The sequence below is a fragment of the Sarcophilus harrisii genome, chromosome 3 (assembly GCF_902635505.1).
Source record: "Sarcophilus harrisii chromosome 3, mSarHar1.11, whole genome shotgun sequence".
Classification (NCBI taxonomy): domain Eukaryota; kingdom Metazoa; phylum Chordata; class Mammalia; order Dasyuromorphia; family Dasyuridae; genus Sarcophilus; species Sarcophilus harrisii.
Genome location: NC_045428.1, coordinates 165354404 through 165368321, shown reverse-complemented (window position 1 = coordinate 165368321; position 13918 = coordinate 165354404). Strand labels below are relative to the sequence as shown.

Here is a 13918-nt window from a genome sequence, read left to right as displayed (position 1 = left end):
AATGATCACAGAGCTTATGTGCCAGCCTTTTGGATTGAACCAAAATCTCCTTGACCACCTCAGCCTTTTTACTTACCAATTCCCACTGCCTCTCATTCTGGACACTATCTTTAAACTAATACCCAAGATTACATCCATATTTTTAAGGGTCACAAAATACTCCATTTGCATAACAGTCTTCAATCCATACTATTTTTTATTTTTTACCATACTATTTTTTACCGTATCTCTCCCTCAACTTTTAATTGTGATAAAAAAAAAGTACTCTGTATTTTATTCATTGTCCTTTATAAAAGCATTTTATATTATCCTCACTCATGAAGATTTTTTTGGATGCCAATATTATCATTCAATATGTTCTCTATCATTCTTAGAACTGCACACACATAAATTTGACAACCATACCAATAAATTAATCTAGGTAATTTATTTTTTAAAGTATGTTCAAAAAAACAGAAACAAGTTAAGGACAGAGCCTTGTGATACCCACCAGAGCCTCTCTGGTTTCATTAATGACATTATCTCTTTGGAGTTAGGCAGATAATCAGTTTGGAATCCAGCTTACTGAATCCTTTCCACAAAAACATGTTCCAAGACAGCATCAAATGCCTTCCTAAAATCAAGATTATATGTCTAGTATTTTGCTATTCTACCAAGGTGGCTACCCTTTCAAAATAAAAATTAGTTTGCCGTGACTTGGTCTTAATGCACCAATGCTTGGTAATGATCTTGATAGTTTCCATAAGCATTCATAAACCATCCTTTTATATTGTTGTGTATGAGAGATTGAGAGAAAAAGAAGAAATGAGGGGAAGAGGATGAAAGAGTGAAAAGGGGAAGAGGTCAAGAGACTTAGTCTGTGACTTCTTTAGTATGATAAATTCCTAATAAGGAACTCCCTCCAGCAAAATAGATTGACACCCATGTATACTTATTGTGTATCTAAGTTATATTTTAATATATTTAACATCTACTGGTCATCCTGCCATTTAGGGGAGGGGGTGGGGGGGGTGGGGTAAGAGGTGAAAAATTGGAACAAGAGGTTTGGCAATTGTTAATGCTGTAAAGTTACCCATGTATATATATCCTGTAAATTAAAGGCTATTAAATAAAAAAAAAAAAATAGATTGACACCTTCTCAGCAATTTAACAGATTGAGGGTTGTTTTTTTCCAAACAAATTAAAAACAGAAATTGAATCCAGCCCCAGATTTAAAAAAAAAAAAAAAAAAAAAAAAAAAAAAAACTAGTGTAGGAACAAAAATAAATGAAATGAGTTTGAAAAGTTCCCAAAGTAACATTTTTTTTTAAGTTAAATAATTGTTAGATATTTCTGCAGGGTAGGCATTCTGAGACAATTCATAAATATTATCTTGCTCATCTAAAATTTTGCCAAGAACCAACTCAAGTTCTCCTATTTTGAAAATCTAGCTTTAAAAACAACAACAACATTGCATTCCATAATTCAATTGGGAAGCTAAAAAATTTGTCCTAAATACAAAAAGATATTTCTAGGGATTTTACTGAAATAAATGCAAAATAATAGCTTACACTGTTTAGACTTTTTCCTTAGATTTGAGAAACCTTACTTTTCAGAAGGCTTTCAGATCCTATGATACAGGTCACTTGAAGATTAAGAATCAGAGCTCTGATATAAGTCAACACAGAATAGGTAAGATATTCATAAATGGATATAAAAAGGTTTTTATATTCTAGATGAAAAAGATTCTCTAAAGTGTTGTGACCAATGTTCATTCCATTTGATAACTATGTGCCATAGGATTTAGCCCTGCAAAGGATCTTCGAGACTTAGCCCAAATTGGATGAAGAAACTAGAACCAAAGAATTCATTGACTTGCCTAAAATCACAGTGATAGACCCAAGTCAATATTTGAATCCAGATCCAAATTCAAGGCTCTTTCCATGACACCATCCCATCCAGAAAATTGCTGCAGGTTACATAGAAAATAAATGGTAAATGATTTCTATGTTAAAAAATAAAATCTTCTACAGTAATACTTCCAATGGGGTAAACAATGTAGCTTACTCCAATGTAGCCTACTACAATGTAGCATAGCTTTGTCCTTAGAGCCAAAAAACAAGGGTTCAAATATCTATTTAGCACTTAGTGTTAATGTGTACCTAAGAAGGGAGAATTTCTCCAGGCTCCAGTTTCCTCATCTATAAACTGAATAGATTGGACTAGATGAGTCCTAGTTAATCAAATACCCAAATTAATTTTTTAAAAAATTGAACATCTATATATCATGCTTTGATCATCAGTTTTTTAAAAATTCAAATATTAAATAAAACTTAATACAGAAACTATACAGAATTTAAATTTTGTCTAAGAAGCAATGCATTTTAAGGGAAAAGTAATGAATTTGGTGTCAGAAGATGTGCTTCCATTCCCTTTACTAAACTGCTATATGACCTTGCAAGCAACTTCTCTTAGCCTCACTTTTCACATCTGTAAACTGAAGGGATTAGATTTATCATACATAAAAATATTCATAGACCACATATTGAGTGTAATTATATAAATAGATATAATGTATATATTAAGTAAAAGAAAAACCATTAAGTTTGGTAATGAAATTCAATATAAAAACTACTGGCCTCAATCTCTAAAGCCTTTAAAATAATCAAGTCTCCATTTATTTCTCTCTATCTTCTACTCCTCTAAATTAATTTCACCTTTTCTTACTCCACACCATTCAAACCAAATTTTAAAAAAAAATTCAGTTTTTGGTTTTCAGTTATTTAAATATGTACTATCTAAATGTACAGTTTTCTTTTTTACTAAAAATGCATAGTATTTTAATACTGGGCTGAGATGATTTTCTTGGGCTAGCTGAGATGATTTTCTTGGGCTAGCTTGGGCTAGCTTGGGTAGCAAAAAGGATTTTGCTACCTTTTATAATGTGGTTTCCATAGGAAAATGTACTCTTGATCTCCACAAAAGCTGCTCACAAATGAACTTTTGGAATATAAGCCATTTCTAAATTAAAGGACTCCCTGTATCATCTGGTAGTCTTGCATTTTTTGACAAAGCTTGAACTGTAGATTTATATCTACTTGTGAACGAAGCACATTGTTCACCTCTCTAGCAATATGATTAACTATAGAACTACAAAACTGCAGGATAAACTAAACAATTTATCTTTTTCTGGGCTGTGAAATCCACCCCAAGGCATGACATTAACACCCATTAAGAGCATTAGATCCTAAAAGACATAAAACAGTTCCAAACTCATGAAGGAGTTCAAAATTGTATATATCCTTTAAAGGTTAAATTGTACATCAACACATAATTGGTTTTAAATGTGGCTTATAAACATATATGTCCCCAGAAACAGGAAGATGTTTATTTTATTTCCTGGTGAATTGCCTACATGAATGCTTTAACAAATGCTTTCCAAATATTGCCTTATACAAACCTGAGACTTTGGGTTATAAGTCAATATCCATGTTTCAGACCTGAATTCTCTTCCATGGGTCCTGATTATTCTGAATACTATTATGAAGTTGTCCAACCTATAGTATGACCTTGCAGGATAGACTGCAAAAATGAAACAAAGAGAGGCTACATATCTAATACATGAAACAGATATGCAGTTCCAAAATTATAATCTAATAATAATTCTTTTAAATAAAATCAATCTAATTCAATAAAATAGGTGACATATTAAAAATAGTGACCTCACAAATCAACAATGATCTCATTAACTACTAGCCTATTATCCAACAAGAAAAGGAAAACAAAAGTAGACACTGATGAATTTAAATTGTTGAGTTTTTCAAAAGATTTAAATGTACTCTAATGTAGCTGGGCTGGAAGTTCTCCAGGGAACAGAGATGTTTATAGATTTCCTTTACAGCAGAACAATTTATCAAAACACGCATTGCTAAAACAAATATTCATATCATCAGCAAGGAAAAACTTCAACTTTCCCAAGTTTTTGATCACAAAAAGCTAGAAAGTAAAGGAAATAATAAGGGAGTAAAAGAAGCATTTTTTTAAATATACTGTATTGTTTATTTTCATTCTCAAAGAGGGCCATGATGTCAGTGAAGTGATATCAAGATATGCAAGTGAACTGGATTTAAGTGAGGAAGGGCTGGGCAAGGTCACCTGCGTCACTTTCTCCTCAAAAGTCATCCGGTTCCAGTGGCCAGATATAAATCAGGACAACTGGAGATGGCCCTGGGTGTATTGGAAGATTTTGACCTTGGTAGCAAAGATCTTCAAGGGATTTCAGTTTGACTGAGGCCACACCCATTCAGTGATTAAGCGGAGGTATCAGTTGAGGCAAAGAATCTCCCCTTTCTCCTAGTCAATCAAGTCAATCAATTAATAAATAAGGGGTGGGAAGAGTATTTGGATTTCTGGTCAAAACAGAAAGGATTATTACTGACATTCATTCTGAGTCAAACAGGACCCAAACAATGACTAACTGGGGCTTAGCCTAGGAACTTATTTGTTGGGTGATCAATGAGAGTCAGAGTGGGTTTTTGAGTTTAAAGATATGGTTCTAAAGAAAGAAATCTAGCCAATCAGTCCTTCATTTTTGAAGAGGACCAATGCATCAGGGAGGTGATGCCATGATTTGCAAGTGCATTTTTTAAAATGCTGCAAAATGAAGGAAAAACTCACTACTACATGATTACTGATGTACTAACATCATCAATAATCAAATTTCCATTCTGCATAAGTGTTACTAATATTCTAGACCAAAGGCATCTACCATATAGATAAAAACTTATAACAAAATGATTAGTGGCTAAAATTGCCCCCTTCATAATTCTCTGCAGCTAGAAATAAAGTCTAAGTTTGGAGAAAGCAAGACTTGAATTCAAATGCTGCCTCATGATATTGGGCAAGTCACTAAACCTGTCTCTGGCTCAGTTTCTTTATCTATAAAATAGGGATAATCTCACAGAGCCATGAAAATCAAATGACTTAGCATAGAAAGTACTTTGCAAATATTAAGATACTGCATAATAAGTACTAGTTCTTATTATTGCTGCATATTTCCTCTACTAAGTTCTTTTTTCAATGAATTATCTTAGAATAGCATCTTTTCCAGGTACCACCCAACCTGGAAAAGTAGTGAGTAAAGCCCATTGAGGAACTGAATATCTGTTATCCAAGGATCAGTCTAGTTAAGTCTGAAAAGGCTTATCACCAGGCTAGCAAATTTAAGGGCTGTAATAATTTTCAAAGACCTTCTCTTTGGTCATAGAAGGACAGCAATATAACACATTTTTAACCAAAATCACAGAAGCTTAATTCATTGAAATACATGAATATCTACAAGCAGAATTCCATTATTCTACTATATATAACACAGATAGACTTAAAGTATGTAGGGGAACAGAGGAGTAGAGAGCAAGGCAGTGCCTAAAGTCTACTCTACAGTGAGATGAGTCGCATATTTATTTGTGAATAATGGTCTTGAAATCTGATTTTCTATCATTATAAAAAATAATCATCTACTTTTTCATCCATATATCCCTGATACCTAGCACAGCACTTAGTATGGAGTGGGTGCTAAATAAATACTTACTGATTTATTGGCCATCTGGCACTAAATTAGAAAAAAAGGCAAACATGTTAAAATGCCCTAATCCTGAGGTCATCTGGGTCATGACTGTAATGGTAAGCTTCCTCCTTCCAGATCTTTATTATACTATACATACTCCTGACCTTCCATTCTTGGGCAGTTGGGCAAGTAGACAAGAATAAGGAAGCTTACTAGAAGCAAATTATATAGGTACTTTGATATTCTATTGGTGCTTACATTTGAAAAAAGGCAGGGATTAAAGGAGAATGAGTGTGTGTGAGAGAGAGAGAGAGAGATTGGTACATATAATTTAGGAAAGAAGGAAAGATGTAGGTATATGGGTAGGTATGGGCTCCTGCTTCCTTACAGGAAGATTTACTCCTATAACCCAGATCAGGGGCCTCAGCTCAGTCTGGAATCAGGCCCATTGCCATTCTGTAGGAGCTAAGCAAAAGTATCTCACTTTTATAAAACACTTAAAGGACTGCAAAGTGCTTTCTCCATAGCAGCCCTATAAAGGATTAGCACATTTACTTGTTCCTATTATCCAAAGGAAAAAAACTGAGTACTTTTCAGGGGATAAGACTCCCCCAAAGTTATACCACTAATACAGTTCAGAACTGAGACTTGAAGTTAAGTCTCCCTTTTCCAATGCAGATAGTCTTCCCTATACATCATGTACAGAATAAGGCAGAGAATTGCAGTCATCCTCATTTCCAACTTTTAGCTCCTAGCATTAGTCTTGATTCATTGGTAGGTCTCAGGGGGCTAGACTTGAGACTCTACTCAGAACTTCAAAGTGTACTCACAGCCAGGGCTAATGCAGCAGGGTCATTACAAAGAGATTCCTCAACCACTTCCCTTATCCCTCTCCAAGGAGACTTTCCTATTCACAGCTTTCTAGTGATGTCCACTATGACTGTAAACAAGCTAATTCTGCCCTAAGAAGCCCTCAGGATTTCATACCTATCAAGTCATGAGACTATTTAACTCATAGTGTTTTCAAAGAATTTCAAATACTTGATAGGGTAGGGTGACTAGCAAAATTTTCAGTGTGGGGGTCACTGTCTCTCCCAATCTCTGTGTCTATCCAAATTGGAGGTCCTTCTCTTCTTTGCTCACCAAGAGGCATTCATACTTTAAACCAACTACCCAATATTGCCAGTGCAGATTTCTTCTGACCATACTCGTTTACTCTAAATCCTCTGGCCCTGCTTCCAGCCTCTGCCCCTTCATCAATGGGAGCAACTTTTGAAGAGTAAGGGTCTGACATCCCTGACGCTGGCAATAGTCAATCTAGTTGGAGCAGCAAGAAATTCTGAGGGAGAGAAGAGAGCAACATGTGCCAGGCAAGTTAAACCATCATCACCACCACCATCTCTACCATGTCCCCTAGACCCAATTGGAGATAGGCTCCAGGAATTTTCAATTTCTTCCACCCCATAATGACCAGTCCTTCTTCAAGTCTGACCTTAAAGTCATCAAGTGAAATAGCCATTGTGAGAAATGGACTTTCCATTTTTTTCCACCATCATCACAAACTGCTGACCAACCACCAGCAGTAGGGCCAAGAGCCCCATAAACAGCACAACTCCCTAGAGCACTATCTGCTTCTAGCTCAGTTCCTATAATTCCAGGAGAGCAACTCTTGCAGAGATAAATCCAGATGAATTCTAATTCCTTAACATTCAAAGCTACTGAAGATTCAGAAAAGAAAGTTCTCATCCCAAAGCCCTTGGGCACTGTTACATAGTTCAACATCAGAAACAGATATAATTTCATCAATGGAAATGACACTAAAAAAGATTCATTCCTTGCACCCACAAGGCATGGGGCCTTTCCATCTGATTGCAGCTAAAACCTCTATGTGTTATCTCTCCCATTTGAATGTGAGCTCCTAGACAGGACCCGGGCTATCTTCCTTTTCTACTATCTGTATCCCCAGTGATTAGTACAGTGTTTTGACATAATAAACATTTAATGAAAGCTTTAAAAAAAAATCATTCATCTACCTGCCTTTTTTTAAATTAAACTCATCTCATCCTAACTCCACTAATCTAGGAATTTGTGCCTATACTAACTGATCTGATATCTGCTCATTTTCTGTCTCTGAACAACTACTGTCCCTCAGCCAACAATGACTGAATAAAACAGAAAGAAGTGGTCTAACCCAGCTCGTGGTTTAAAAACAAAACAAAACAACAAAATACACACAGACAAAAACTCCCTGCTCATCCAAGGGAGACAGCACAGGCTTCCAAGTTCCTTCACACAAATCTTGCAGAGAGTAAAATGAATATACAAAAGTGGTTCTATGTAGGCCACCTCAGAACAGATGGGCACAGAATGTACTACTTTTAGATACAAAAGCCTATGTACATATAGATTTGTCCATCCACAATCTTATTAATAAATTTTCTTTCAAAAAAGATCACTCAGCTGCCTCTTTCTATATCCATCATACATTAAGAGGGCAGTAATTATTTTTTATTTTATGTGGCTATGTATGACACAAAGTTTAAAAGTAAACAAAAGTATTGTTCTTTTGATTTTTCAAAAATAAACTAGTAATATAATAATCTATAAAAGTTTTATTCATTTTATTTTTCGAAAACCTAAAATTTCAAAAGTAAACCCAAATCAAATTTTCTATTATGTTGACATATTCTGATTAAGCATTATTAGCAAACTTCAATACAGTAGCAAAGATCACTTGATTGGAAGAAGTGACATAAAAAAAACCATCAATGAAACCTGAATGACCTAGAAGAGGTGGGAAGCTTCTCAGGTCGAAGGAGTGAAGGCTAAAAGACAAGACACTGGGACTTTTTGGCAAAAAAAAAAAAAAAAAAAAAAAAAAATCTACCACCCTAATATACTCAGTCTTATGATCAGCATTTAGCTACACAAAAAGACATGGGTGTTCCAGAAGTCATCTGGATGGATTAGCTTTAACCTTATAAAATTTCCGGGGCACCCTGAATCATTGGGAACATTTTAAAAGTTATTCCACTTTAGTAGAATCTGCCCAGACCTTATACTATGGAAAAAAAAAAAAAGATTAAAAGGTCTGAAGATTTTAAACTCAAAACTTCCTCAGGACAGGAATTCTTCATGTTTTTTACAAAATAGATCCCCACTTATAGGTTAAGCCTATCTATAGACTCCTTCCCCCCCCCCCCCAAGAAAGCCTTTAAATGAATTAAATAAAACACATGATTTTAAAAATTATATTAAAATAAAATTATCAAAATGTTTTTTAAAAGGTCACAGACGCCAGATTATGAACCCCTGCCCTAGAGAGATTGAAGTTAAATATAAGCAGCTCAGCTTAATCTATTATTAGATTAATTCATCTATTTAGATGCATAATAACCACAGGAAAATAGTTACCTGACAATTTTTAGAACATGTCATATTACCTTATATAATAAAAGTGATAAATAAATGCTTTAAAATGTTTTTTATCTATATCACAAAATCAGAATGGAAGTTGTAGGAAAAACATAAGTTTCTATGGCTCTAGGAATGTTCTTTGAATCTTAACTGTTACCTGTTGTACCCTAAATAGTTGGTCAAAAAACTTAGTTTTATAAAATTTATTACTATATGGAAAGCATGTCATTTGTAACAGATGAAAATCACATAAAAATCGCATACAGGCTAAGGTTAACAACATAAAAACAAGGATAAAAACTATAGCCCTGATGAGTAAAGCACTGAAAGATAATAAGACAAGTGCAAGAAGATAATGTCCATCTCATTTTTTAAAATGAAGAAATAATTTAGGAAAGCTAAGAGACACTAAGTAGTGTGGGGACTATGAGGCAGCACATGACCAAAATGGGGGGAAAAGCAACTACTTTGAATCCAACAGATAAGTGGGTATGAATTATTTTATACACACCAAACCTCTTTTTAATAATAAAATAATAATTAAAAGTTCCTTGAAGATCCTATAGTCTAAAACCTTCATTTTATAAAAGTTAATTAACTTGCCTAAGACTAAATCAGTAAGACTACCAGGATTGGCTTTCTGACCCCTTCCAGACCCTTAACTGCCTCCATACAGATATCTGATTACTTAATATGCATTTATTTAGTGTATGTGTTATATATCCAATGAGTATATAGCAACAAGTGTCACAAAGCATATGAGTATCTGTGTTGCTAAAAGACTTGCAGAGTTGCTGCACCTCAGAATATGAAGAATTAAAAATGAGTATCACACTGAGGGTAAACAGAGAGGAACAGTGAGCGTGAAAAGACTGGAACACATAATAAAAAAAGGAACTCAGAAGAACTAGATAAAAGGATTTTATCAGGGAACCATGTGTTCAAAAAGGAGATGACAAAAATGAGGGATAACAGATCCAGAGTTTCAATATCCTCTTTATTAGAAGAAAAATTAAGCACGGCCTACCTGGTGTATATGAGGGCCATAACAAATTTATAAAGAGGTGCAGAAAATAGTTTCATAGCTTTGACAGGTGACCATTTGAGGTAAATACAACCCCTATCATCCTTCCTGTCTTACTAATCACTGGCATATAAATCTGAGGTTTAAAGAGACACATCACAGGGCATGTAGGTCTAACCTTGAGCCGTATAATATCAATTGTCTAAAACTTTTTTCTAGTGGCTCTCCAGTCTCTCTTTTCAAGTACTGCCAGTGATAGGGACCTCATTACTCCACTACTATCCAATAACAAAAACAGCTTATTCCATTTGAAGACGCTTGTAATTTTTATAAAGTTGTTACTTATGCTGTGCTGAATTCTTCTTCCCTATAACTCCCATTCACTAATGCTAGTTCTACCTTTGAAGGTCCCATCTCATCTCTTTCATTTGATTACCCAATTAATTTATGTATTTAAAGTGATAATCATCAAAATATCAAGGAGCTTCTTTATAAAACTAGATAAAATTACATACAATTAAATTCATCCAAAAAAAGTGAGAATATCAAGGACCACACCAAAAAGAAAAGAAGATTGGGATGGTCTTGTACCTAACGACTATTACAACAATCATCAACAATTATAATTAATTAATAATAATTACAACTTATGACACAAAGCAAGTCATTAAACCTCTCTTGGCCTTTTTCTCTTCATTTGTAAAATAAAAGGATCGGACTCTAACCTCTAAGGTCCCCCTTCCAACCCTAATATTCAAAGATTACTGTCATGTTCCATATGTACCCTCTCCCTCAACAGTCTCCTCTCTTCCTTGTATGGCATAATGGAAATCCTATTGGGCTTTTAGTCAGGAAGCCTCCATTTCAATTTCTTTATCTGTAGGATGGAGGTGATGCCTATAATAATTACCTCAATGCCTTGATTCAAATAATGTATATTAAGGACTTTGTAAACCTTAAAGCTATTATAGTAAATACTTTTCATTATTATCTTTGTCACTATTACTATATGGTAGTTTCTATTTTCTTTACCATCCTATTTACCTTTTCTAGAAACAAAGCAAACTTCAGTTTGTCAATGTTTGTCACAAATGTCACCCAGAGCAGACAAGACATTTTAGATGTTGTATGATCAAGGAAGAGTATAATAGTATTACTCTATTTTTAGAGTAGTCACTTTTCAAGAGTCATTTTTCAAAATGATTTGTCCCTTATTTTTGTGCAACTAGAACTACTTTTTAAAGCGGGCATCTTTAACTAGAAGACCTAATCACAAGTAACTTCCTGTGTGACTACTACAATCATTTCCTTATTTTCCCCATTTTCCTTACCTGCCAAATGTGAGGCTATAAACTAGCTGATCTCAAAGCCTCCTTCAGTTCTATCACTCAGTGATTATTTAGCTCTAAGTTCCTGACATTTCCATCACTTTTAAAAAATGGAATTCAATGAAGATACAAGTAATTCTACTCTGAAAGAAATTCTTAAGATAAACAGATTAGTTCGAAGGCCCTGTTTTCTACTTTCTCAGAATTAAAACTGTCTTCAAAAAATATGTATTTCTTAAAAGAAACAATCTTAGTTCCAGAAAACTAAAATCCCAAATTTAAAACATTCTCTTTCTACCTGTTTTTTTTTTCTCCTATTAGTGTATGTCATTAGACTTCAAGACATATGATAGACATGTACAGTAGGAAGGAGGAGAATTGGTCTCAAGATTTGTTAGTTCATTCTCCTTATGCTGAGCCATATACTGTAACTCAAATTAGTTACTACAGGCACCAAAATTTTTGCATCTTCTTACGGGTTTGAAATATGGAAAGTCAACATTTTTAAAAAGTGAGCTAAAAGCATCCTCTCCTCATCTCATCCATTTGTTCACTATAGATATAGGTTTGCTAGTCTCCGGTTGATGGCATTCCAAGGGAACCTGAGAACCCACCCGCCTCTTATCTGATCCGTTCACTTTTCAGACAGAAACCGGCTCTTCTGAATCAAAAAAGAAACAGTTGTTTGTTAGTTTCTTTGAAATCACTACACTTCATTTATATTTTAACACCTTCTCCATTCCCTAATTTCTTAAATTTTCCAGAAGAAAACAAAGCTTTTTAGCAGAATCTAAAATCCCTTCTCCAAATTATTCCTTCCACCCTAATCCCAATTTAAATAGGTGCTTGGAGGGGAGGGGAGAGAGAGAGCACAGAGAAAGGGGAGAGGGGGGAAGGGAGGGAATGCACCTGCAAAGAGAGTTCATACCCATACCCCGATTTCCCTTCACTGCATCTGGAAAAGAGGTTTAAGGCTTTTCTTTTCTTTCTTTCTTTCTTTTTTTTTTTTTTTAATCATGAGAACTACTAGTTGCAGCGGGGAAATCAAAAAAGGGGGGGGGGGGGTTTGACATGATGCAGCTGTTTACAGAGAACACAGAAAGGCAAAGAAGTCGCAGGAAAGGGACCAAAACGTTAAGTGAAGAACCCATGGCCAAGATGAAATAGATCGGGGAGGAGGAACGAACCCTCTTCCAATCACGGGGCCCTGTCTGGCTCCCTAAGGAGGGTTGAAGGGGCCTCGGGGCCCTCCCCTCCCAACAACCTACTTTATTTCGAGTCCGGGGGTAAAGTGCCCGGCAAAGAAGCCAGCCTCCAGTCACATGATAACCCAATCCCACATTCGAAACAATTGGGTCTTGGGGCCGGGCCCTCAGATGAGGAAGGGAGGGAGGAAAACAACGAAGTGATTAGCCTCATTCCCTCCACAGGAGGATGCAGACTCGGGCACACCACTTTACCCTTTGCAAAGAAAGGGATCCTGTCCTTGCAAATGTGGGGTCCCGGGTTCGGGGATGCAAAAGGTGTCTCACTCTGCTCACTAAGCCCAGAACTTTTATTCACTCCTTTTTTCCCCTCCCGACCGAGGGGCTCCCCACCCGGGTCGTGCACTCACGTATCGGTTTATGAGAGTCCGGATGAAGCTGCAGTCTATGGTTCCTGCCATGGTACCTGCCGGATAAAGCCCCCGCGCCGGCGCAGCTCCTCGCTCCCCTAGGCGAGCTTCAGCTCAGGGCCGCCTTATCTCTTCCGACTTCTACTTGGCACGGCCATGGACTGGCTTCCACATCGGTCTCGCGGCCAGCACAGACTCCGGGACTGCTACGAGACGAGCGCACGCGCCTAGCCCGGGGCCGCCGCAGCTGGTCGTCAGGCTCCGCTGGGCTTTACTCGGCTCCCTCGCCGCCTGCCTGCCTGCCTCCTTCGCTCTTCTCTCGGGTCTCCCGCCTCAATCACGCCCGCAGCAGCTCAGGCTGCCAGCCCGGGGGCGCATGGGGCGCTCGCGAGGCGGCACCTCCTGGATCATGCCCTCCTCCCCGGCCCTGTCCCAAGCCCTGGAAAGAGCGCAGACACCTGGCTGCTCCCGGAGCTCTAAACAGAGTGGGGAAACCCAGAAGGAAGGGTTTTGGTGGGGATGGGGGGAGGTGGGTTTGCTGTTGGTGGTTGGCTCCTTCGCTTTCTCTTGCCACCCCCTCACCCTCTCAAGGCTGAAATCGGCTTTTCTCTCGGGAGGGCTGCAAGGAAGGGTCTCCTCGCGCCTAGGGCGGCTGTGGTCGGTGCTCGACTCTCTTCCCTCCAGAGCTCACAGTGGCTATCGGTTCTGGCTCTTCAGCTCAGCCCAGCCCGGGCTCTTTGCTCACCTCCCCCTCCAAGAGCTTGGGCTCTTTGATCCTTCCCAAGCAATTCTGGCGGCGAACGTCACGACCCGCGTGTGAGCATGCGCCCCGAAAGCTACACGCCTCCTCCCGCTCCCCCTGCCCCCCAACACACACACACACACACACACACACACACACACACACACACACACACACACACATCGATACTACCCTAGCGCGCGCGTATGCGCGTTCACGGACGATCAGGTTTCCCCTTTTCCTCTTG

General features: G+C 37.4%; 1 protein-coding gene across 1 annotated transcript in view; it reads right to left on the bottom strand.

Annotated features, from left to right (window-relative positions):
* ATP11A (ATPase phospholipid transporting 11A) overlaps nucleotides 1–13706 on the bottom strand; it is a 213664-nt gene extending 199958 nt beyond the window's left edge. Inside the window, 1 exon segment of the mRNA XM_031958733.1 lies at nucleotides 12930–13706. Coding sequence (XP_031814593.1) covers nucleotides 12930–12980 — 51 coding nt within the window. The 5' untranslated portion in view covers nucleotides 12981–13706.
* Nucleotides 13707–13918: the final 212 nt, after the last annotated feature.